This window comes from Sinocyclocheilus grahami, unplaced genomic scaffold (genome assembly GCF_001515645.1).
Source record: "Sinocyclocheilus grahami isolate Dianchi unplaced genomic scaffold, SAMN03320097.WGS_v1.1 scaffold469.1, whole genome shotgun sequence".
NCBI classification, from domain to species: domain Eukaryota; kingdom Metazoa; phylum Chordata; class Actinopteri; order Cypriniformes; family Cyprinidae; genus Sinocyclocheilus; species Sinocyclocheilus grahami.
Window position 1 is genome coordinate 507,905 of NW_015505648.1, and position 27,320 is coordinate 535,224.

At 39.0% G+C, this 27,320-nt stretch overlaps 1 protein-coding gene across 3 annotated transcripts in view; it reads right to left on the reverse strand.

The window, feature by feature from the left end:
- LOC107553319 (regulatory-associated protein of mTOR-like) overlaps positions 1-27,320 on the reverse strand; it is a 302,737-nt gene that overhangs the window by 38,999 nt on the left and 236,418 nt on the right. For 2 of the 3 annotated variants that reach the window (XM_016235517.1, XM_016235515.1), the window contains 3 exons: positions 22,471-22,574; positions 21,943-22,159; positions 17,992-18,102 (listed from right to left, as the gene is read on the reverse strand). In XM_016235517.1, the coding sequence (XP_016091003.1) occupies positions 17,992-18,102; positions 21,943-22,159; positions 22,471-22,574 (432 nt within the window). The remainder of the gene's footprint in view (positions 1-17,991; positions 18,103-21,942; positions 22,160-22,470; positions 22,575-27,320) is intronic. The other variant, XM_016235516.1, reaches the window with a different exon arrangement.

The following is a 27,320-nucleotide window of genomic DNA, read 5'->3' on the forward strand; positions in this document are numbered from 1 at the left end:
ATGTCAGCAAACAGCAGCATTATACAGTATGGTTTTACAAAACACAGAGAATTCTTCAACGGGGCACGGAAGAAGAAGAAACACAAGGCCAACTGCAAATTTTGCAACAAAACTATTGCAGAAACCTGTGGGACAACATCTAATTTCGTAAGGCACCTGCAAAGACACCACAAGAGAGGTAAATTGAGCCGGAAGGCATCCTGAACATAAGAATTAGCCTTTGTATTTGACTCTTTGGTAACACTTTACAATAAGGTTAATTAGTTAACTACATTAGTTGACATAATAATAATGAATATTCCTTCTACAGCCTTTATTAATATTCGTTAACTTTAATTTCAGCATTCACTAATGCATTATTCAAATGACAAGTTGTGTTTGTTAACATTAATGCACTGTGAACTAACATGAACAAACAATGAATGAACAACTGTATTTTTATTAAATAATGTTAACAAAGACAAAAATAAATAGTGTAATAAATATATTGTTAATTGTTTGTTCATGTTAGTTAATACATTAACTAATGTTAACAAATGACACCTCATTGTAAAGTGTTTCCGACTCTTTATATGAGGTTAGAAATAGGGCTGAAAGATGAATCGTATTTTCATTGTCATTGCAGTATGAACATGTTATTTAGCAATGGGCACCGAAACGTGCTATGAAATAGCAGAGCTGGTGGATTTAGGCACCAGAGTGCAGAATTCAGCACTCAACAAAAATCTGGCGTTTCAGCGATGACTCATCTGAATGCCTTTGATTGGCCATTGCATTAATAAACTCAATGGAATCCCCTGTCCTACAGAGTTGTTATTTTGCACATGCTTTTTGATCATTACAAATAATAATGTAAAATGATTTTCTTAGAATAGGAGATATGTTGTCTCTCGCATCACATACATTATCAATAGTTAAGTATGTGGTCTTGAAGAGGATCCTTTTTTTTCTCTCATTTGGACTCGGTCTTGACTTGGACTCGAAACTTTTGGACTTGGACTTGACTTGGACTCGAACCTCTTTGGACTCGGTCTTGACTCGGTCTCGACTAGTCCTGGTCTTGGACTTGTCTTGAACTCGACAAAGCTGGACTTGACTACAGCTCTAGTTCATGCTGTCATATAGTGAGACGCAGAGGCCGAAAATCGTAGTAAACAAAACCACGTCTCCGCCATTCATACATACAGAGGCGAGTGGAACATGCAGGATTAATATTTAAACTGTCTTTTTGCATTTGAACCCTTTAGGTGCCAGGGTTTTTTGGAAAAATGCTGGATTTTGACATCAAGATTTCAAAAGCTTGTGGCTTGAAAGGGCTTAAGGATAGAGAGCTAATGTAAATTAGAAAAATGTTGGGCATGACTGAAAGTTTAAGTAGGGTGTAAATATACTCATCTAATTTGCATATTATGACGTCATCATAATATGCAATTGAATGTCATAATATTCAGGAAATAATAGATATTGAATTGATGTTTGAATTTATTTGCATGTTTGTTTGTTTTTTGTCTTTTTTATCCTCATTCCAAATGATTAGAAAAGTGGAAACCAACAATAAAACAGGAGAAAGTACTAAATTATTACTATATTACTATACTATATAGTAGTAAAACGCATGTGAACAGTAGCCTACTTTTTGATCAGTTCATCAGTAATATTCAGGAAATAATAGATATTGCCCTGCCACCCCCATCCCCGTTGGGCAAAGGGTCGAAATAATCACTTGTCTGTGCTTCGTGAACACTCGCGCCTTGCACAGCGGCACCATTGCGCTGTAAAGATGTACCGGGAGAAGCGCGATTATTAGACGACTGATCGTCATTTCCAAAAGGCAAATATTCCCCTTCAGAGTCAGAATCGGCGAATAACATTTGCAACACATCCTCACGGTACAACTTTTTATTAGCCATTTGGCGATTTTCTCTCACAAATCTCACAGCTTACCCGCCGGACGCTATGAACTGAACTGCTTCCGCATCAATGACATGATAGCTCACTTGCTATGCTCTTTCCTCAAACACTTTGAATAGGAACGTGAAGTAATTTTGGTCTAGAATCGAAGTACTACATGTCTGCCATCTAGTGGTAGGGAATACAAATGAGATATTATACCATATTAGGAACTACAGTCTATTTGATTAAGTATGACGTCTTGTTGCAATTTTGCGACTTTGGCGCTAAGAGGGTTAATATTCACAGACACTAGTTCATATCGCGATTCGAATTAAGTGGCAGACCTACTTTTGATTTATTTGTCCAAATAAATCAAATTTATTTATTTATTCGTTGACGAATTCCGTGGCATTCTGAATCATCTATAGGACTCTGCGATTCCGTCCGCGTTTTCGCAGAAAGCATATGGCCCTAGAAATGTAACCACACTTCAGAACATTTCGGCTTGCCCTGTGGGTTGTTTGAACGAGTTAGAGGGGTGACCTCACGTCACAGGGTCTCTCTCTCTCTCTCTGTAGCGTATGCGCCCAGATGTGGTCTCAGGTACTGAAATTCGGCACCGATTGATTTAACGTGAATCGGTACTCGGTACCCTTAAAAGTACCGAGTTCGGTACCCAACCCTAGTGTTAAGTGACAGAAGTTTTCTGAAGTACTCCTGAGCCCATGTTGCTATATTTAACACCGCACGGCATGACGGTTTCTTATGCAATACCATCTGAGGGCTCAAAGGTCAAGCACATTCAAGTGAGGTTTCCTGCCTTTCCCTACATGTACTGTGCTTTCTCTGGATTCCCTGAATCTTTTCACAATATTACGTGTGGTAGTTGGTGAAAGACCTAAATTCTTCGTGATTTTGCATTGCGAAATGTGATTTTTTGATTTGTTTGACACTTCTCTCATGAAATTTGGCACAAAGTAATGAGCCATGATGCAGCTTTGCTTGCAAGGAATGAGATGCTCCTTTTATACCCAAACATGATACCTTGACCCATTACCAATTCACCTGGTTACTGTGAACCGTTTCAAAACAGTTTAAAGTGGATATTCTATATCTTTTGATTTTTATTTTGCGTCTGTCCCAACTTTTTTGGAATGTGTTGCAGCCATCAAAATCTAAATTTGTTCATATTTACAAAATACATTTAAGTTGGTCAGTGAAAACTTTGGAAATCTTTTCTTTGTACTTTTGTCAATTAAATCAAAGTTAAAGAGAATGAGCAAATCAGATTCTTGATTTTATTGCATTTTTACAAAAACGTCCCAACTTCTCTGGAATTGGGGTTGCAATTAAACTTCAGGAATTGTGAATTAGTTTCTGGTCTTTGGTGCAAATGAAAGTAACAACAGGTGCACTGGAGTGGCAACAACAAGCAGAGCATGTGAGCGAAGCGCTCCACTACGTTTTCCGCTCTATGGACGTGCGCTCCGCTCAGTCGCTCTAACCGCCCAAGCAAGCACTCCGTTAATATTCCGCTCACGCTCACCGTGAACCAATTCCCGCTCAGATCCCACTCCGACATAAAATTTCTCTAGTAGGCCTAATTGTTTACTGTTTGTAACGAAATTCTTGGATTATTGTCTAAAATTAAGCATGCTGATAAATAGCAATCATCATGTTTCAGAGCGAAATTCTTACATTCTTCTTAATTTTATTAATTGAAATGTATTAATTAAAATGTATTAAATATATGAATCTAACCTTAGCAAACCTACCTAAAATACAAAAACTGAAAAAGTGTATTTGATTTCCATTAACTTTATTTCCGTGAAAATAACTGCAATTGTTGTGCAATAGAACATTCAAAACAGGCTCGTTAAAACACAAACGCGCACACACACACACACGAGATGAAATGTGCGTAGATCTTTACAAAATACACCTGGATTATAAAGCCTGTGAAAAGCACACACAAGATAAAATGCACTTAAAGAACGCTTGGTATATGAACTGACGTCAATGAAAGAAACACTTTTTCTAGTGTCTAAATAAACCATAACTGCGGGGAACTGTGGTCTATTAAAACGTCTCTTGATGTTTACTGGATTTTAGAATTTACTTTAAGAAACATTAGCTTGGACAAAGTGTCAGGCTTCAGCATTCGCTGTGCCCGAAAACACTCGCTCAGCGCTGGAAGAACCACTGGGAATGCTGAAGATTTTGCGGGAGGGATCCAGCACTGGTTTTCCAAAATCCAAGTGGTGTAGACTAATATCTTCTGTACTCTGTATTTGAGCGAGCAGAGTGGAATCTTTAGAAAGGCGCTCTGAAGGAAATATTACCACTCCGCTCCCTGCTTCGCTCCCACTCCGCTCTGCTCACATGCTCTGACAACAAGACAACACCCAAGGAAATGGTTTTGTACAGCACGGCCTGTACTGATATGTAACTTTTTTGAAATTTCCACTAAAAATTGTTCCTAACAGGGAAATGGAGCTACACAATGAAAAGGTGAAGAAAAATAGGGAAATATTGAAAAGACTAATAGACTGTTTTATATTTTTGGGTATACAGAAACTTTAATTTAAAGCACATGATGAAAGCGCTGGATCCACAAATAGAGGCAACTATTTGGAGCTTCTCTTCTTGCTGGAAACAATACAGACTTGCATCACCACCTGTCCACTAACAAAGTGTATTGTGGGATGTCAGGCAAAATACAAAATAACCTGATTAATGCTACTGCTGAAGTGATGAGAGAACAGATAAGAAGGGAGATCAATAAAGCAACTTTCGTTGCTGTTATGATATATGAGACGACAGACGTGAGTAATGCAGTGCAGCTTGCATTGGTCCTGCGGTATGTGATGTCAAGTGTCCAAAATAAACAGGGAATCTGGTGTCCTCGTCGTGCTGTGGGGTTCGTGAAGGGCAGTGGTGAGGAAGGAAGGAAGGAAGGAAGGGTCCAGGTAAGGGGCGGAGTCTGGCAGCCACACGCGCTCCCCTCTCCGGTCCGGGGCGCGAGAGGCTTCTTCCAGCGGCTGCCTCTTTCTCGTTGCCCACGGTGCGCGAAGGGACTAGACGGCCAGGCACCCTGGCCCGACGGCCGTGTAACGGGTGCGGTTCTCGTCCGGACCACGGGTCCGGCAGCTCATGACTCTGGCGGCGCGGGAGTGCCGCTATGCACCCCTCCTGGACCCACGAGGACACCAGCGTACATGCACGGGGAAGAGACCGGTCTCCCGAGGAGAGGCACGCTCGGCATTTAAACAGCGGCGGTGATGAGGTTCCATTCGGTTCAGGTGTGCCCCATCACACCCCGCCAGCCCTGGCTATTTCAGCGCCCCTCCTCTCTCATGCACCCACTCCTGTTGGGAGCCTGGTGAAGGGCGGCGATTAATGGACAGGGTGATGCTGATAAGTAGGGGGAGGCAGCCGACACGTCACATGCAGTAAACATGAGGTACTTCTCTCAGTTCTGTGCCACAGGCTGTGTGTTCCTCACTGATCACATACTGATGGGATGCATATACTGCCTCAGTACTGGACACAAAATGCACACGCACGCACACACACACACACAACACCCATGTCTCTGCTTAGAGATAAAGAACAAAACAATACTCTCATTTGCACATGATAAATACAAACAACTGCTAAATATAGTCCTTTCTTACTGAAATGCTGTAGCGGTGCTGTGTAGTAGTCACAGTATTAGATATTACCACCATGGTCCTGAAAGGATCACCATTTTTATACATCATGGTACTTACATAGTACACCATGGAACATGCCCAAATAACATCCATGGTAGAAACATGGAACATTAGTGTGCATTTTAAACAGGCCTGGCTTCAGAATCAAATCACTGAGGGCGCTTCTTAAATTAGTGAGGGTGCTTTAATATATATATATATATAGCCTATATAGCTTTAAGTGAGGGTGCTATTGATTTAGTTTGAAGGTGCTTAGCACCCTTTAGCACCCCTGTAGAACCGGGCCTGGTTTTAAATATTGGTTTGTGAGACAGCATTACTGATTACTGCAGCAGCTTTATATGTGTGCGAGGGAGTCCCCTCTGGGGACAATGAGGATGGCAGCTCTAGTTTGGCTGGGAACAGGCAGAAAGGGTTTTCTCCTCTTTTTGAAATAAAGAAGAATGGGTGAAAAAAAACACTCTCTTGAGAGAGCCATCACCATGGAAACAGAACAACTAGCATAACTTTTATTGTGTCACGAAATCTTACCTCACTGTTTTCCCACCTAATGTGGGTCCTTAAAATCTGCATACACGAGATGTCATGTGCACTTTGGACTCTGCCCCACTTTCTCCTTCTTGCACTCATTCTCAGTCTCTTAAGTGTTAACAAGACTTTCCTGTGTCTCATTAACAGAGTGTTTGGACCAGATTTGAAGGGTGATTGCATCACAAAGGTGCGACAAAAGGCTGTCCTAATTCAAAGGCTCCTTAAAATGCGGCCTGGAAATGCACCCTTCGTTTCTCAGGCAATGAAGACTTTAACAAATGGCCCCTTTCGCGGTCTACCCTACATGTAGAATCCATTGCGTGCCAGTGACGACAGGATTTTTTGAGAGAATTACACTTTTAAATGTAAGTACTGGGTTTCAACTTACTTGAATATCTAATTCTACAAATGTAAAAATAAAAAACTTTAAAGCAGTTAAAATGTTGACTTGTATTGTACTAAGATGCAATTTTATACTCTTCGTTTTTTAGACTGGCTGTGAACACCATTTTGTTTTCGGCCAGTTTAATATCACTTTCAAAAATGTCCAGCACAAATGTTACTGTCGTCAAACACAGCTGTCACAGTTGCTAGCCGACAAGATCAATCCTCCGTAGGCTAGACAGTCCCATTTAAACAACAAGATGCGGCCTTTGAATTAAGTGTCTGAATTGGGACGCAGCTATAGTCATGAGTTGCCTGTTCTTGTTGTCAGCCTGTGTCCTGCTGTTTGGTATTACTTAATGATTTGTTTGATGCAGGAGTTATCTGTATACATCCCTGCTGGAGGGCTCTGATCTGTATAAGTTCCTGTTTTAGCTATCTCTTGCTTGCAATCGTTCTCTGAATGCTGTTAAGCTTAGATCCTTAGCTGTAGTTCCTTGTTTACTAAAGACTCTGTGGGAAGAGAAAGACTGTTACCTGTTGATACTTACCAGTAATGCCAAGATCCTTAGTTGTAGTCCCTGCCGCTGTGGATATACCTTCTGTTCCCTATAAGAAGAAAGTGACGGTTACCAGTTTTGATGAGCCCTAGAGACAGATCCCCAGTGAAGACCTTGTCACCTAGATGGCCAATCGGCCCAAGACCACGAGTCCTCTGCTCAATCTGACTTGCATTGCAGCCTGGAATTAAACACACCATGCTGTCTTTTTCTGGCCAGAGGAAAACTGACCCCCAACTGATTTCTCCCGAGGTTTTTTTCTCCATTTCTGTCAGCGATGGAGTTGGTTCTTTGCAGAGGTGTAAAGAGTATGTGAAAACCATACTTGAGTAAAAGTACAGATACCTTACAGTGAAAATTACTCCACTAAAAGTTACAAATCACCAATTCCAAATCAACTTGAGTAAAAGTCTCCGAGTATCTGACTTTAACAGTACTTAAGTATTTTACTTATACTAAATATAGGCTCAGAGATGCACTAGTCAAAGAGACCTGATTACTTGACTAACGTTTCGAGAGTGTCGAGATCCCATGAAACGGTTCTCCGAAGTGTGATTCGAAACACACAATGTCACGTGATTAAGACCAATCAAAGCATCGGGGCGGTTCCCCGAGTGTTTCGAGACCCGAATCTGCTTTTGATCGACAGGGTCGGGAACAAACCACACATCTTTCTTAACCTAACTCTAGTAAAGTATAAAAGTGCAGCAGAACGATTAATGTTTAAATAAAAATATTTATATGTAAAAAAATGCCAGGCATTGTGGCTTGATGTCTTTTATTAATGTTAATTTTTCATGACCAAAATAATTCACAAAGAGTTCACTCAGTTGTCAGAGAGATTTTACAACACATTACAAGAACAGAATTAAGAAAAAAAACAAATATTATAATTATATATAGATGCTTCACCTGGGATTCAAACTTAAAGTGACAGGTTCTAACAACATGCCACCGTAGAGATGGGTGTCGAATTGTTTCGAAGCCTTGGCACATTTGATTCGACTGTTTCATGAAGCCTCGCTCTGCCCACCACTAGACATGATAGGGAGAAACTAACATTGTGGAGAAGCCAGCAGAGGCAAGGACAGAATAACTAGAACAAACAATAAGCCAAAAACCACAGGAAACAAACAACAGAACAATTACATTCAACAACTCAAAGAAATTAAACAAACACTAGGGCTATATATACACAGGGGGCTAACAAGCTTAAGATAAGACACACCTGGGGAGACTAATCAAGGGGAACCAATGATTGAATGAAATAACCAATGATGAACCAAGCGGACAAACACCACGGGAGTAAGGAAGTGACAAAAGTCCAAGACAAGGCACAGAAAACATATCAAAATCAAGAGAGAGTTGATGTGAGAACAATTGGGTTTATTTTCTAAAACCAAAATAAAACGGAGCACCTCAATTGCAAAAACAACAACAGTATCCTTCAAAAAGGATAGATAAAATAATGTTAAGTAAAATTAAAAAGCCAAAGCCTTCTTGCAGTGAATGTGCTGGTTTCGGCCTCATTGCCGGCTGCAGTCATGTCCTCATCTTACGTATAAAATACCTGTGATTCACAACTACTTGTTAAGGAACTCGCATTCACAAAAGTAGCCTTGTTGACAAGTTTGGGTAAGTAAGGACAAAACTCATAAGATCTAGGACTATCGGTGCCCTGTAGTAGGCAATTTCACATCTTTTGTAGCAGAAATAAACTGCTGCAGAACAAGCTAGGTCCATGCAAAATGTAACTGCAACACATTTCAAATGTAGTGAAGTAAAGAGTACAGATACTCATTCAAAAATGTAGTGAAGTAGAGAGTAAAAGTTGCTAATTAAAAGGAAACTGGTAAAGCTTAACCAGTTGGGGTTGCCAGTTGGGGGGGGGGGGGGGATAAGTCAGACATAAAGATGCAGTTTAAAGTTCTCGATGCTTTTATTTTCTCCACAACCATTCCATGAATGTCCAATCAATGTTGAGCATGTAAGTGCAAACAATTACTCTGGTGTTTCCATGTGTGTGGTCTTTAACAAGGATACAACAACAAATTAGAACACACACAAATCAATAAAAAGTATGTAAATCCATACAATTAAAAAAAAAAAAAGGTAGGAAAAACACACTTCAAAGATCAATCAACATAATGAGCATATGTGACCACAATCAGTCATTACATTTAAAGTACCCTTAAACAATGAATATCAACTAAACCAATTCAGAAGGGTCACAGCTATCAAGAGCTGAAGTACATAAATAAACTTACTTGGTTCATCTAACGCGCGCGCACACACACAACTTGAGAAAAGCATAGATTCCATTTTGCTTTCACCTACTCTGTGCGGGCTATTTCTACCAAATGCTAATCACTGCCACCTGCTGGAAATGGGCGGAGCTTAGTGTCTTTAGGTTGCTGTGTTGACAGCACATTCAAACACTGGGTGATCGCCAGAACATTTCAAAATAAAAGTTAATTTGGGCCTTTTTAACAGCTGCCCCCAGATTTCTAAAGAATGAGGAAATCCGTACATTATAAAAAGGTAAGTCAATGTCAGTCTGGTATCGCAGGTAGCGGTACAACCTTTGCCACAGGTCGCACATAAGACTAGTCCTTAACTTTTGCTTCAACAGTCCTGATTCTATTGTCTAACCCAGGGAATACTTGAGAATTCTGACCAATGGGCCATAGGGCCCTGGGAAAATGAGTCCACAATCATAACAGTAGTTCCCACCTTGATATTGGGTGACTCTCGATGCCACTTGCTGCGAGTCTGAAGACCAGGCAAATAGAATTTGATAAACCGCTTTCAAAAGTGATCTGCTATAATTTGGCTATGCTGCCAACGACGTCGACTCAATATTTCACTTTGGGGGTACATCACTTGAGGAAGGGACGAATCAGGCCACCCCATAAGGAGCGAATTAGGAGTAATAGGATCTGGATCAGAGGCATTGGAGAATGTATACTCCAGGGGTTTAGAATCCTTTCAATCTCGATTAGCACAGTTTGAAGAGTTTCCTCTGGTATCAGTTGAGTTCCCAGAGTGACCTGTAGAGCACGTTTCAGGGAACGAATTTCCCGTTCCCAAAACGTGGAGCATGAGGCGGGTTGAAACGAAAGATAATCTGCTGACTGGCAAGTTGTTCCTGCAGCTTTGGAACTAGTTCAGCATATGTCTCATGCAGCTCCTTTTCTCCTCCTTTAAAATTAGTACCTTGATCACATAAAACCTCAAAAGGTTTCCCGCGTCTGGCTATAAAATATCTGAGGGCCATAAGGAAGGAGTCTGTATCGAGTCTCGGGAGAAGATCAATATACACAGCACGTGTAGTCATACACTTGAACAGAATACCCCAGCGCTTCTCACTTCTACGTCCAATCTTTACTAAATATGGCCCGAAACAGTCAATGCCAGTAGAATAGAAGGCAGATTTAAATAGACGTAGTCTGGCGGGAGGCAGGTCTGCCATCCTGGGTATCTGTGGGTTTTTGCGAAACTTCTGACATACTGGACAATCTTTGCACTGATAACGTCGGATTGCTTCCCTACCCCGAAGGATCCAGTATTTCCTACACATCTCTGCCAGTATTCTCTCAGGACCTGGGTGGAATAGCTTTGTATCATAGTCCTTAATGAGAAGGGTAGTGACTGGATGCTGGGGATCAAGGACAATAGGATGCATCAACTCAGGCTCAATCTCTTCACAGCAGCGAAGACAACCTCCTATCCTTAAGAGTTTACTTGCAGATTCAAGTTCGGGGGCGAGGCAAAGCAGTCGACTGTTGGTATTCAGTTGTTTCCCCGCTGTAAGCTGTGCCATCTCAGAAGGAAAGCTTTCCCCATTGAGCTTGCTGAAGGATAGCTATTTCAGCCTGTTGAAAGTCCTCAGCTGATACGTTGATCCCATGTTCCCGGAGAGATTCTACAGTGGCAGTCAATAACGCTGGGAAGGTCAGAAATTGGCTTGGATCAGGTATAGACAAACGAAGTACAGTATTAGTCAGACCACAGAATGTAGAGTTTCTTTGTTCATCAACAGCTATGGAACAGGATGGCGGTGTAACCGGCCACTGATCAGATGGAAGTTGAAGGTATGTTGGTCCCGTATTCCAACGTCTTTGTGGCCCTAGCTCTGCCAGCCTTTTACCTCGAGTGATGTCATCAGCAGGGTTACTTTCTGAATGCACATAGCGCCATTCACAGCAGCTGGTAAGGTCCTGAATCTCTGTTATTCGTGTACCAACGAAAACTTTGAATCAGCAGGATTCGGATTTAATCCAGGTCAAAACTGTGGTGGAATCAGACCAAAAAAATAAAAACTTGATGAAGAATGGGCAAAGTCAATTCCTTCTGCAGGATCTTAGCCAAATGGGCACCTGTCAGGGCTGCACATAGCTCTAAACTAGGTATCGACAGACGTTTCTTAGGGGCCACTCTTGATCTGGCCACCATGAATGTGATCTCCACTTCTCCCTTTTGATCTTCTGTTCGAAGAAAGGCGACAGATCCATAGGCACCCTTGGATGCATCACAAAAGATATGGATATCATGCTGGCTTGAAACATCATCCTTCGGTGCACTGCAATAGCATCTGGGTAAGATTATCTTTTGTAAGTCACTGAGCTCTCCTGCCCATCTGCTCCACTCATTCACTAAATCCTCAGGTAGCTTAGGATCATCCCAATCCCTCTTCTTATCCCATAATCACTGCACTATTACCTTTGCACGAGTGGTATATGGGATGATGTAGCCAAGAGGATCATATTGGCTAGCAAGCACTTTATAGATGTTGCGCATGGTAACCTCCCGGCACTCTACAGCACGGAGCTTATAGGACAAGGTATCAGTTTCACAGGTCCACTGAAGTCCAAGCACTGATTCCTGGTTGAGGGCATTACCCTTTGCAATCCATTGCTCAGCACTGTCAGATCTGGTTGCCGATGGTAGATGACTAATGGCTGAGGGTGTATTGCTGGCCCATTGCCGGAGTTCAAATCCTCCTCCTGCTAAAACACTCTGCAGCTGGTCTACCATGAGCCTTGCCTCCTCTACTGAAGGCAGACTTTGCAGATAATTGTCAACATAGAATGCCTCCAGTACCGCATCATGTACCTTTTCACCAGGCTGACTATTCTCCAGGATGTGCTTCTGCAAGGCTAAGACAGCACAACATGGGCTACTAGTGGTCCCAAAGGGGAGAACTCGCCATTCATAGATTCTGGGCTGCACTTCTCTTAGTAGATCTCGCCATAAGAAACGGAGAAGGGGCCGATTTTCAAGAAGGAGTCTAATCTGGTGGAACATTCCCTTAATGTCACTACTGATAGCCATAGAATGAGAGACTTACCGAGATGACGATCTAGACTTTTTAACCGAGGCATTACTGCTGCTTTAGGTGCACAAAAAGGGGGCATATTTTGCACTCTGAGCAGTGGGGTAGCATATCGCTGAATCCCATCAACACTAGAAGTTCTTTGTTCCAGTAGTTTTAGTGACTGCTGGTCTTGTACTGATAGAGTACTCATTTTCTCATCTCTCCAAGGAAGGACATCTATTTGCCAGAGTCTCTCAACTTGTTCATGCAACATAGCAGAGGGTGACCAACTTGTTGTGAACAGACATTGTTGCGCTGTAAGAAGATGTTGCAAAGCTTGAACTGGTCCTTGCATAGTCCATCCAAGGAGAGTTCTAATCGCAGCAGGACCCCCTGGTGGACCCAAGCGAACTGGCTCAACTGGGATAATTAAATGGAGGGCAGTCAGATCCTATGAGCAAAACTGGATGAGCAGATTTAATTTCTCGGAGGGGGAAGTCCTTTAAGATGATGGTACCTTTTCCGTAAAGCCTTGACAGGATGACAGTGCACTCCAAGCCCCAACTCTGATGCAGTGAAGGCTCCATTGATCTGATATATCTTATTTGGCTGGCAGGCTGGTGAAAGGTTAAAGGAAACAGCCGCCCCATGCAGGATCTTTAACTCTTGTCTGACTGTGCAGGGGCAAGCCCTCTGGCTTATCTTTCAGTTGGGTTGCTGCAGTATTTAACAAGATGGTTCTTTCGGAGCCATCATCAAGAATGGCATAAGCATTCATGGATCTCCATTTCTTAGAATGACTTTACATATCTTTAACAGTACCTTACGACTTCCTGGGGGCTTGTCAATGAACACCTCGTTGGCGGCCTCCCCCATGACAGGGCTAGCACATGGATCTTCCCTTTCCATTGCTTTCTCCTTGTTCTTCATTAGGTTAATGCATGGAACAAGTAAGTGATGACCATTGCATGTTTTGCAGCGCATTTTTAGGTTACGCTCTGATGATCTATGGCCCCGTCCACAGCATCGGTTGTACCCCTTGATCCAATTCTGCCTCTGAGATTTGGAAAGTTGAGAAATTTACACAGTTATTCAAAGTGTGTTTTGTCGTTATCACAACAAGGGCAGTAAACTTTCCCTTTGTGATCTTAGCTGTGACAGCTGAGGAATGTGGTGTTGAAGGAAATTTCTCAGTGCCAAGCAGAACTTGTGTCCCTTTGTGGAATGATTTCACCTTCCTTGACATATCCCTGGACAAACTGGTTGAGTACCCTCTGCTCGAACGGCTTGCATACCTTGTGGAATCTTCTTGAACTTGGATTTCATATTCTAACCAGTCTGCTAAGTTAAGGAGGGTAGGAATCTTCACGTCTAATGGATAAATAAATCTTCTGAAACTGCTGCACAGATCATGTGGCAATTTATGCAGAAGTCTGGACACATGCAAGCCACATCTTAATTCCACCATGCCAGGCTTACCTAGTTGTCTCAGCATTCCCACCAAAGATCTCACCCTCAGAGCATACATTCGAAAGTTAATATCTCCAGTGATGATGCTGGGCCCATCCATCAATTCCACTACGTGCTGCAACGCTAACTGATGTGGCTGGCCATACTGTTGATTGAGGGCATCCATAGTGTTGGTAAAAGGATGATGTGAACTGCTGTAAGATTCAGCAATTAACTGAGCCTCTTCAACCTTGAGATGTTCTAGCAGGATATGAAATTTAAAGCGTTCTGTAGCATCAGCTGGAAGAATGTTTTCTAAAGCGATCTTAAGCCGTGCAAACTCTCTGGGGTTTGGGTGAATCAGGTCAGGAATTGTAGGAGTAGGGCCACGATATACTCTTTCCTGGTCAGTAGGTGGACTTGGGAAGTGGTGGTGCCATTTCTTGCTCCTAGAAGACAAGCTGTGCCGTGGTCTGGAAGAAAATTGTGTATAACTTCCTACAATATTGGCTTGACTTCCTCCACCTTTTCTCTGACAAATTTGTCTATCAATTGTTGGACTGGTATTAACTTTCTTTTGCCTGGATGTGCCCAGGGACAGGTTTCTCATGCCATCAACAGAAGAGGACAAACTTTCTTGACTGCTTGAATACTCATAGCTCTCCACACTTTCTGCTGAACTACTATCTTGTGATGCAGCGTGAGAGGCTTGGGCATAGTTTGGCTTTGCTACAGGTTCAGTTGTTCTTGGCTTTCTTGGGGCTGGCACTGGTTTAGGGAAATCTAGGGCTTTGGACTGACTAGGTACAGGAAGGGTAGACAATGTCTGAGGAGGGGGGGAACAGAGACATAAAGATGCAGTTTAAAGTTCTTGATGCTTTTATTTTCTCCACAACCATTCCATGAAAGTCCAATTAATGTGGAGCACGCAAGTGCAAACAATTATTTTGGTGTTTCCATGTGTGTGGTCTTTAACAAGGATAAAACAAATTAGAATAAACACAAATTAATAAAGTAGGTAAATCCATACAATTAAAAAGGTAGGAAAAACACACTTCAAAGAACAATCAACATAATGAGCATATGTGACCACAATCAGTCATTACATTTAAAGTACCCTTAAACAATGAATATCAACTAAACAAATTCAGAAGGGTCATATCAAGAGCTGAAGTACATAAATAAACATTTGCAGAGGGCCTTTTTAACACTAATATCTTTGATATTCAGTAACACTACGACGTATCCAAAAAGATACTCAAGTACAGTAATTAGTTACATTTACTCAAATACTTTACACCTCTGGTTCCTTGCCACTGTCGCCTTTGGCTTGCTTAGTTGGGGACAAAATTTCTGGCAATACTGTCGACTTGATTGCACAGACACTATTTGAAAAGAACAGAACTGAGCTTGATGATAACATCACTGAACCAACAATGAACTTACTTTAGCTGAAAAATATATAATATTAGTTTACTATTGTCCTCTAGCATTATCAGCATACATTTTTCCTGTTTAACACTGTAAAGCTGCTTTGACACAATCTGTATTGTATAAAGTGCTATATAAATAAAGGTGACTTGACTAACTGTTTTATACATTAGTTGGTATCTACATCTTTTGATAAACTAACCTACTTGTTTACCTACTTGCTTAAGTTTTTGCGAATAAATGCCCACAAATTGGTCTTAACCTATTTCTGAGTTAGTGTGTCATTATAGAAGGCCAGACCGTCAATATGGCTTCAGTGGGAGATGTTATGTGCTCCATATATCAAAATGGCCATAAAGACGCTGTGCAGTGCCAGTTGTGAAAAAATACAGTCTTTGCATTGCCTTTCTTCTGATCCCAACATTAGGAAAGAGTGAACTTTATATTTCATGAAGTTCCAGACTGCGTCAGTAAGAACTTGGTCCTTTGTTCACTTCATTTTACCACGGATACGTTTACAGACAAGGCACAATTCCACACAGAATTTTCTGAAAGATTAAAACTAAAAGACAATGCTGTGTCAACTAAATTGGATCCGACAGTAATGTCGCACCACACAAGTGTGAGTAACTGTTTTTATTATTATGTGGACACTATTGCTTTGTCTGTTATTACAGATCGTTTGATATGTACTGAGTATTTATGCATTTTTAACCTAAATCACAGTAGCGTCCATCTGTGAAGGATGTAGGCTGTCAAACATTCATAACTGTTAGCCAATCATAGCAGTGGGCGTTTACTTCCGAGTCTACAATCCGCCACGCCTATTCAAACAGAGCAATCTGATGAGGGCGGACAAAACAGGACAGAAAATAGCCTATTACTTCTAAATTATGATATATTTTTATGTAAAAATTCTGATAACATTACTACCTCCTGCCTGGCTCGGATTTCTCACGTGTATTCACCCTTTGAATTGTTCTTCTGGATCTGATGCTTGCTTGGCTTTCACCTCTCCTAGTGTCCTTGCTGGTAAAGGCAGTCCCAGACTCAGTGTCTGTCAGCTCTTGTTTGTTTTCTGCCTTGGTTTTTAAAATTTTTTATAAATAAAGTTTGTTAATCTAACTATGCGTTTGGGTTCTTGGCACCAAACCTCACAGATTCCATTTTGGTTAGGATGCTGTTCTTGAATAGATGGCTGTCGGCAGTACACTGCCAAGGACCTCACTAGGTTTTGGAACTGAACCACTGTTTGTGTCATAATGGCATGTGCACACATAGACATCAAAGGGGGCTTGAGCACCTGCCCTTTTTCTTCCTCAAGAGAAATTGCCCTTTTTTCTGTAGTATTTTTTTTATTGAATATATGTATATATGTGTGTGATTCTGTTTGCGCACAGCTTTCCCTGTCAAACAAATAAAAAATCTAAATAGCAAGTCGGGTCGGGAAATGTTGAGACTTTCACCCCTCCGTCTCTGCGCAGCACAGCAGTGTAGCACACATTGATCTGCACACATTACAGTTAGTCAGGCAGAGAGTGAAGTGAAGTGAAGCCCTCCCTCTCTTTCCAGTAGTGTTTGTCTTGGTGTGGAGGTGAGTGGTGATGAGCAACATACTAAGCTACCTGTGCCTCGAAAAGACAAAAGCTAAATTTAGCTAATTTGTCTTGCTAACATCCATGACTCAGCTGTAAGTTAGCTAAAGTTTAGCTAAGGCAATAGGAAGTCTAGTAGGATAAACCAGAGCGCGTTCTTTCACTGCATGATTCAGTTTATTAAAATGCATTTAGAATGATCACAAAATTCAAGACATGGGGGCAGAAATTTATATATTTATATCATTTCATATAGTTAATCAGTATCACACGAAGACTTTATACAGCAGTTCAATAAACAAGAATGTAATACACTTACGTTAGACACAATTGAGTGCTTTTGCTCTATTTCACCAACAAATATAATTCCAATTTGCATCTCTGAGCAACATGACGGTGTTTCGTTCCTGAATGAATCAACCATTTAAATTATTTGGTTTAATCGCACTGACTTATTAACAGTGACTTGCTGCCCCCTACTGGCGGTTTTAATTTCACATTTAAAATATATTTTAATAAAAAAAAATCAAATATCAGTATTCAACATTTTATGTTTAAAATATCAAAACAGCATTAACGCATTTGTAACTGCAGGTTAAAACATTCATGTCCTGCATGAAACTGTAAATTCATCTAAATGCCACTTCTAATGCAGCTTCTGTGTTTCCTCTGCATTGCAAAGATGAATTTTGTCAGTACTGATTTAATTTGCTTGGTAACAGCCCAAATGACTTATAATATGAATTAACTGATTCAAGTTAAGAATTTGACTGAAAAGATGATGCACACTTTTAGAAAAAATGGCTTTATAAAGGTAAAAATGCACATAAAACGTAAAAATCAATTTAAACTTATTGGAAAAAATGAATTTCTATCACTGTTGTCAATTGATCACCACACAGAATATGCAGAATATCAAAAACTTTAGAAGTCAGCTGTCTACGGTAGTCCTTATCAACCTTATCCTTATCAAATATCAGCACAATAACACACTCAGCAAAATGTTGTCTAATTATCGTTATCGATAAAATCCCAGAAAATATCGATATATATTTTTGTCTATATCGCACAGCCCTAATACATTTAACGTTTTGTCTGATCTGTGCAGCACTCACCTTCATGACGGGCTGAGCAAAGTATTTGGCACTCCAGTCACAAAGACCCGTCTGCAGACTCACACTGATGAAGCTCCTGTGAGCGGCGGCCTCATCTCCATCCTCAGCAGTCTTGAGAAATACACAGACAAATGACAACATGCAACTGAATTGCCAAAGGTACTTACATGAAAACTAAAAAAAAAAAACCAGCATGACATTAACATTAATCATTGAATTTAGTTTGAAATAAGTCTTATGCACATCAGGACTGTATTTATCTGTAAAAACAATAATATTGTGAATCATTATTACAATATAAAATAACCTATTTTACTATATACTTTAAAAGGTAATTTATTCCTGTGATGCCAAAGCAGAATTTTCAGCAGTCATTATTCCAATCGTCAGTCACACGCTCCTTAAAAAATCATTCTAATATGCTCAAGCAACATCTCTTATTATTATAAATGTTCAAACAGTGAATAATTATCGAGTAACATTTAACTTACTATTATATATTTTTATGGAAACGTAATTTTTTCCATAGAATTTTTTCAGATTCTTTGATAAAAAAAAAGTTTAAAAGAACAGCATTTATTTAAAATGGAAATTAATGGAATTTAATTCATCCTTGCTATATAAAAATATACATTTATATATAAAAACACATAAGTGACAATATATAACTGAATCACCAAATAAACCCTGACAGGGTGATTAGGTCTTGTACAATGACCTTCTGACTGTGCTTTATTCTGCTTTTTATGAACTGTTTATATGAACATTCAGTTAAAGTCAGTTCATTGTTGATTTAGTGATGTCATCATCCAGCTCAGTTCAGTTCTTTTCAATTATATGAATATGAAATACTAATTTCATTTGAAATGATTTTATTATTCGTTATTTGTAGTTTTTTTTTTTTTACATTTAAATTATTATAATTTTTTTTAATTTATTTTTATTTATATATTGTTCATCCATAGTCCTCATTTTCTCTCATCCAGCTCTTTATGTGTCTTACGGGTTTCTTGTACATCAGATAGAAACTTTCCTTCTTTAACTGGAGACTACTGAGGTTCTAGCCATCTAACAAAGGTTTTATGCTCTACAGTCGTGGCCAAAAGTTTTGGCAGTGACATAAATTTTGTGTTTTTGCAAAGTTTGCATCTTAAGCTGTTGAGGTGTTCATTCACAATGTTTCTAGATTATTGTTTAGAGTGATCAGATGCATTTTAAATAATTGCTAAAAGCTTCATTGACCAAAAAATGAACTTTTTACAAAAAAAAAAACAACAACAAAAAAATTTCACTGTTTTTTGATTCTGACACAAAATGACCAGCTAACATTAATTGACTAATCATATCAGCAGCACATGTGAAAGTGTGAATGAGTAGGGTACAACAGGGCTAAAGGCGCCCCGGGGTAAAAGACGCCTTTGATATTATTTTAATCTAAACCACTAGATGGTACAAAAACGTGGCGTAGCACTATCCAAAACATTCGCTTTTCAAGATGCACGTGTATATTCGTCTGATTCTTGACGTGATCGTGCGCAGCAGTGCAAAGTTGATTCTGTGCTTACTTGATCAAATATTTTATGTATTTTTTAAATGTTGTAGATTTAAGTAGCAAATAAGAATCGCTAAAATGAATGCATATATTTTGAGACAAAGGTATTCTTTATGATTTTCAGTTTTGTTTAAGATAATTAAAGCAACCGTTTTTAAATAACAAAATAATATTTAAAAGTATGGTATTTGAGATAAAAAGCGCCCTGCTTTTGGGGCTAAAGGCGCACAGTAATTAACATGATAATTAATAGATGGCTGACTTTTCCATTTGTTGACATGACATGGTTAGATTCAGATGGTAAATATCATATATTATGTTGGGTGTCCATATTAGAGATAATCACCATGTTTATAATGAAACCATTATATTTAAAAACATGATATTAATCATATCATATAATAAAATATAATTTGTTGTTACTACTGTAAATATATATTCAATTATTATTGGATCTCCTTCAATACTTTCAGAATCTTTACTTATTAAAACGATTTTGTTTCTGTATTTTAAAATATATTTTTTTATATTAACATTTTAATGACAGTATATTTATTGAAAAAAACATTTATTTTTCAAAATAAGCAGAAAATAGTACAAACTTTGCTAAAGTGATTGTTTTGAACAAGTATTAACTTAGACATTATTTAAAAAAAAACACATTATTTTAGCTGAAGCATTTGTATCAATACCATGTGCCTTTTACCCCGTGCGTGGGGTAAAAGGCCCCTCTTGCCACCTCATACATTTATAAGATTTTTAAACAAAATAAACAACTTGAATGATTTATTTTCACACAAAATCTGTTGCTCCATTAATGTTCAATACAACGTATATATTTTTTCTGCAATTATACATTTTAGGCGTAGTGAATGGCACATTTTTTCTTAAGGTGGGCCTTTAGCCCCGTTGTACCCTACTAGTCAGGTTAATCACTATCATCCTAATTATTCTGTAAGAGCAGACTGATTACTAAAAAGGAGGGAAGAAGCGCTTCTAATCATTGTGTTCTTGTTAGCAATGGTTACCTCCAAAGAAACACGTGCAGCCATCATTGCTTTGCATCAAAATGGCCTCACATGCAAGGAAATTGCTACAAAGAATATTGCACCTGAAAGAACCACCGGATCATCAAGAACTTCAAGGAGAGAGGTTCGACTGCAGTGAAGAAGTCTTCAGGATGTCTCAGAGTGTCCAGCAAGCGCCAGGACCGTCCCCTCCTGAGGGATCAGCTATGGAATCGTGTCACCACCAGTGCAGAGCTTGCTCAGGAATGGCAACAGGTTGGTGTGAGAGCATCTGCATGCACAGTGAGGCCAAGACTTTTGGACAACGGCCTGGTGTCAAGAAGGGCAGCAAAGAAACCACTTCTCTCCAAGAAAAAAAACGTCAAGGACAGATTGAAATTCTGCAGGAAGTACAAGGATTGGACAGCAGAAGACTGGTGTAAAATTATTTTCTCTGATGAAGCTCCCTTCCGACTGTTTGGGACATCTGGAAAATCGATTGTTCAGAGAAAAGAAGGTGAACGCTACCATGAGTCCTGTGTTGTGCCAACAGTGATGCATCCTGAGACCATGTGTGGGGTTACTTTTCAACCGAGGGAGTGGGCTCTCTCATAATTCTGCCCAAAAACACTCCCATGAATAAAGAATGGTATCAAAGCGTCCTGCAAGAGCGACTTCTTCCAATGATCCATGAGCAATTTGGTGATGATCCGTGCATTTTCCAGCATGATGGAGCACCATGTCACAAAGCAAGAGTGATAAACAAGTGGCTCGAAGATCATTACATTGAAATTTTGGATCCGTGGCCAGGCAACTAATCTAATCTTAGTCCCATAGAGAACCTGTGGTCAGTCCTCAAAAGGCGAGTGGACAAGCAGAAGCCCACAAATTGTGATCAATTCCGAGAACTAATAAGGCAAGAATGGATCGCCATCAGTCAGGATTTGGCCCAGAAGCTAATATCCAGCATGTCAGAGCGAATTGCAGAGGTTATGAAGAACACGGTTCAGCACTGTAAATATTGACTCATTATATTTTTTTGCCAATAAAAGCCTTTAAAACTTATGATATGCTTATCATTGTTTTTCATTATACCATAGAAACATGTGGAAAAATAATCAACAAATACTGAAGCAGCCAACTTTGCAAAACACAACATTAACGTCACTGCCAAAACTTTTGGCCATGACTGTATATAAAATGAATACTGAAGGTATCCAAGGTCTTGGACACTGGGCTATGAGTGGTATCATTGTTAGTGGATTCATTTTGTGTCTGTGCCACAAAACCACATAGATGCAAAATACAGTTTTCCTAAATCATTTGACATGTCAAATAGACAGTACAGCTGGTTGTGGATAGATCTGTGGGAAACCAATATCACTGTTTTACCTGATCAGGGCCCTTGTCAAACATTTTCCTGGTGCGTGGGAACTGCTGTGAGTGGGGCGCCTGACCACCCAGCGTTGGTGTGTATGGTGGACGAGAGGGCGGCCCCTCTCGGACCGGCGGTTTGGGCACTTCATTGGTGAGGCTGGAGCTGGAGGCACCAGGCATAGGTGGAGATCCGCTGAAGGGAGATGAAGAGCATTTGGATCTGTGGGAAGCACTACAACACCAACAAGCATGGCCATAATACACAGATTAATGCGCTGCAAAAGAACAGGGCCAGCATGCATTGCAATGCTGCATGTTAAAACAAAATCAACAGCAATAGCCAAGCATAGCCAATAAACATATTCCAAAAGGAGCAGGATGCTGTTTAATAAATGCAAAGGAGAGTAAAATAAGAGAAATGCACAAGTTATTACATTCTGCTTTGTCACCTGTTATTAAAAAAAAAAATCATTCCAGGTTACTATATGGTCCTTATGCTGATTTTAAGCAAATTAAATACATATTTAAGTATTTATAACTCACCCTGCTTGATGTATGAGTGTTCCTTTGCTAGTGGGGCTGGCAGGTGCTGATTGGGTCAGAGATCCTGAGTCCAGAATCCTCTGTGTACGAGCGTTCATGGTGGCCTGATGTGAGAGCAGTGGCAGAAGGCAGATGGATTACAAAAATGTAAAAGTCTAAAACTGTGCATCACATAGCCCTGCACTGCAAAAAAAGCTTTTCAAGCTTAGATTTTTTGTCTTGTTTCCAGCCAAAATATAAAAAAATTCTTAAATAAAGAAGGATTTTCTAGACAAGTAAAAGTTCAAGTCAAAATTAAGTGAGTTTTTGCTTGAAACAAGCTAAATAATCTGCCAATGGGGTAAACAAAATATTCTTATTTCAAACAGAACTCACTTAATTTTGACTTGTTTTTTCTGAAAACAAAACAATCATTTTTACTTGTCTAGAAAATCCTTCTTTATTTAAGTATTTTTAGATATTTTGGCTGGAAACAAGACAAAAATCTAAGCTTGAAAAGCATTTTTTTGCAGTGTGAGTACATCAAAAGCAGCAAAAATGAAATGAAAATCTACATTAAGTCTAAATTTACGATCTACTGTACCTGTACAACAGTGACTACTGTGCCATTTAAAAGTTGTGTATCTAAGTGCTAGAAGAAAAAAAAACTTTCTGGTGGCCCCGTAGTATTGTAAGTAAAATGTAGTAAAAGTTAATGTGTGCAAATATAGAGAATGCATCTCTGTTTGAGCTGCAATCCTAGAGACAAAAGTAACAGCAAAACTCTTCCTCATAACTATAATCACAGCCTAAAATGGTAAAAATCTGAAAATGTGTGGTTTATAAAAACACAGCAAGTTGACTTATCTGCTTCATCTAAATCTAGTTAACAATCCCATCCTCTCACTGCCATCTGGAGAAATGGTCTAATCTGATTTATATGCTAAAACCTGCTGGGAAGCGAAAGAGAGGTAGATTCATCATGATTGAGTAGACGGAAATAAAGTTATTCTGTGTTTGGGCTGCAGATCAAACATTAAAATGACTGTGTTTGTCTCCCACAGATGCATCAAGTTATAAAAGAAAATAGATATGAATATTGAAAAGATATGATATGGATTATTGAAATGTAAACAATAATCATTGATAGGGACAGGAGGAGAGAGAAAAAATATTTATAAGACCAAATAAATTGGATATAAATAAATACATTAATGTTCTTAGTTACAACCCCCATAAAAGAGAGACACTAGCTATGTTCCAAAATCTAGCGATTTGCCTTGCTATAAGACTGAGTGTCCACTGACATTAAGCACCGCAGTGGCTTGAGGGTGTCTACACTAAAAGTGTCAAAGCAATCTTCCTTATGTTCTGTAGTTTAAGTCCTTAAGGCTTTAACATAGTTTGCTGCTACTATGTTGATAAGCTAGCAGCATGATACTTTAAAAATCACAAATGCTTCACACATTAAAAATATTAGTTATAATAATTTGTTTTTATTACACATTTTTAAATATTTTTATTACTAAATTAAGGGCAAATGCATTTCCACTTGATTAGTTTTTTTTCCCACCTAGCTTGTCACAGAGCATTTTGATAATTAAGATGCTTACCTTTTAGAAAAGCCATGCATCATGAGCATATACTGTATGATGCCCTAAAATTATACTTCTTATTTAACGTAGTTTGCACAAACACAATTTCATAGTTTGCTGCTATGTTTTCCTCTAAATCAAAATCTGTTGTATTGTTTAAATCCAAGATCTAATCTAGAAGGATAAAAGCAGAGGCATCACAATGGCACGGGGGTGGAGCACCATTAAACAACACTATACTTGCACACCGTTAATAATTTATGAAAAACAAAATATAAGCCATCTATATAATCTTATCCGATTATCATGTGAGATTGAGTTTATATATACTTGAAGTGTAAACATGAAAAGTCAGATCCTAGATCATTAAAGTTAGTTATTTGAATGCACTGCTGTCCTAAATACAGTAGTATGAAATTGGTAGTCAAAAAAAATAATTTCTCTTCATTTCTAGTAGTTTTTTAGTAGGATTTGTAGTAACAAGATTCAATTTTGTATTGTAGTAGTATATCACTCTCAGTGGTGGTGTGTTGTCTTTCTGCATACTTAAAATGATGCACTTTCCTTTCATCAGTGAAGTTATACTGTACTTTTAGTGCTAGTATGAGTAAACTAGAATATAAGTTAGAACATAACAGGCTCCGATAGAGGGGTGTTTGTGTGTGTGTTTGTTATTTTGCACTGACTGGACTCAGCAGGTCTATCTGAGTTTCACAGCACAAATGTCAGCATGACAAATAGGCACTCATTGTCACCTGCTGCTCAGGAACTTAAGAAAGGTCAAAGACAAAACAAGTTTGATTATTGGAAATTTAAACAACCTTTGAAAGTTCTGCAATTATGGTTTATAGACTTTTCAACATTAATCAGTGTCTAACAAAAATCACTGAAGTGCTTATGTAGCAGGTACTCAAAAAAAAAAAAAGAAATTCCATTGTTAGTTATTTGACTGCAATCAGGCTCAAACTGATGTACACTCTTAAAAATAAAGGTGCTTCACGATGCCATAGAAGAACCTTTTTGTCTAAATGGTTCCATAAAGAACCTTTAACATCTGAAGAACCTTTCTGTTTCACAAAAGGTTCTTTGTGGCAAAAGAAGGTTCTTCAGATTACAAAAAGGTAAGAAAGAGATGGTTCTTTAAAGAACCTTTGACTGAATGGTTCTTTGTGGAACCAAAAATGGTTCTTCTATGGCATCGCTTGAAGAACCTTTTGAAGCACCTTTATTTTTAAGAGTGTAGACATGATGCAAGCAGACCTGAGAAAATAAGCAAGAATGTCTGATACTCTGTCAGAGGATTTTTGGAACTCCGACTACCCCTCCTCAGTTTGAACTCTGTAACAGGGGATTATAACAACACTCAAGCTTCAACTTAAAAACATAACTCAGTATGGTGTATGAAAAGAAGATTTTTAGTAAAGCGAAAAAGCGAATCAGTCTGCAGTAACTGTGTTTCCCAAAGTCTCTCTGCATCTTGCTCATGCTAGATGATATCAAATTGAGAGTAATGTGATGACAAATATATTAATTAGTGAAGCCTCACAGACCTCTGAGAACCACATAAGAAGCCACTTCTAAGTAACCTCTAAGTGTTGCTTTAGGCAAAATCATGGATTCGAAAAAGTTAATTCAGCAAAATTTATATGAACTTTCATGAACTCAAATGAACAGAAAACCAAAAAATGTTGCCATGTACAGCTTGCCACTGTTTTAAGTAAGCAGTTAAGCTGAACTTCTGGAAACCCTTGAGCAATGTAATTTTGAGGAAGCGCTTTGACAGTGTAGTTCGCCAAGCTACTAGCTAGTCATAATTTGAAGCAGTTAAAGATACTCTTTTGAGCAAAGAATTTGTTATCAAGACACCCAGGGGAAAAAAAGCTAACGACAGTAAATTGAAGAGCTGCTAGTTTAGTACACAGCACGGCAAATTATGATCAGAATGGTACAATATCAAACTTCTGATTTATATTCACTGGTATAAAAACAAGCCTCATATTTACACTGAAAGAAAAGATTGAAAAGATCCTATACATAGCAATGAACAGAAAATTACCAAAATATTCATGTGAATCTTTTCATTTACATTCTGAACAAAACAATAATTAATTTGGCTTACCAACTAAACATATGGGAGAGGGATGAAACAACTGACTAGAATGAATGTTCCCTCAGCATTCTTAATAGTAAAGCTACAGAGAAAACAATGTGAATTAAAAAAATAAATTATATACTGCTTGATGTTGGTGAATTGTTACTGGACAAGCTGCAATATTAAGAAAACAGCAACTGAAAATGCAGTGTCTCTAGTTTTATCTAGTGGATAGGGATGTGAGTAGGGACTCGTCGGCCATATATGAGGAGTCTGAGAGGAAGCAGGGTACTGACACAGCTTGCACAGCAGATACTCAGACACAGAAGTCAGTGGTGGTGGTTGTTAGCTTCTTAACTTACAGGTGCCTCTCAGAGCGGCTGCTCATATTACCAGGCCACAGGGAGCCATTTCTTTTTAATTGCATTTGCTTAATAATAACAAACAGGGCTGAATGTGGAAAGTTTAATAGTAGGACGTATAAGGCTCAGATGTAATATGTGGGCTTGTGTATGTGTGGACACATGTTAGACACATAAGTGCATGATTTCTGGATTCTTACAAAAAAAGTACTGTGGCAGTATGGAATTGAAAGGTATCAGATGGTATTAAAAGATTTATGATTAGAAATAAAATTGCCTCCTTGATCCATTTCATTGCATTCATCCACTTTCATTACATGGAAGAGAGAAGTGTGAACATTCTTAAAAACACAGTGGGTCCTATTTACTAATAATTGCATAGATTATGTGTATTCATATGCACATTCGAACTTCTCAAGAAAACTTTCTGCCTAATTCACAACATGCACGTAAGCACATTCATTTTTCTTAACCTTGTTCTAATGTTAGTGAATTTGGAGTATTCTAAATAAGCAGCCGTGAGCACGAGGTGAGTCTTTTTTATGAAACACACCCAAACCATCTCTATATAACGGCATTCCACACAACCTTTCCTTGACAGTTTTTTGAAACTCTCGTCAAAAATATGTCGCTCTCTACAGACATGCTCTTGCCAGATCCTTGTGCCATACTCAAAACTAGTTAAAACAAAATAAACATCTTAAGCACTTTTTCCTACCCAATTTCTTCCTACCAGTCAACTTTGAATTGAATATGCTTTGATACAGCACTCTGTGAACAGCCACCTCTTTCAGTAATGACCTTCTGTGACTTACCCTCTTT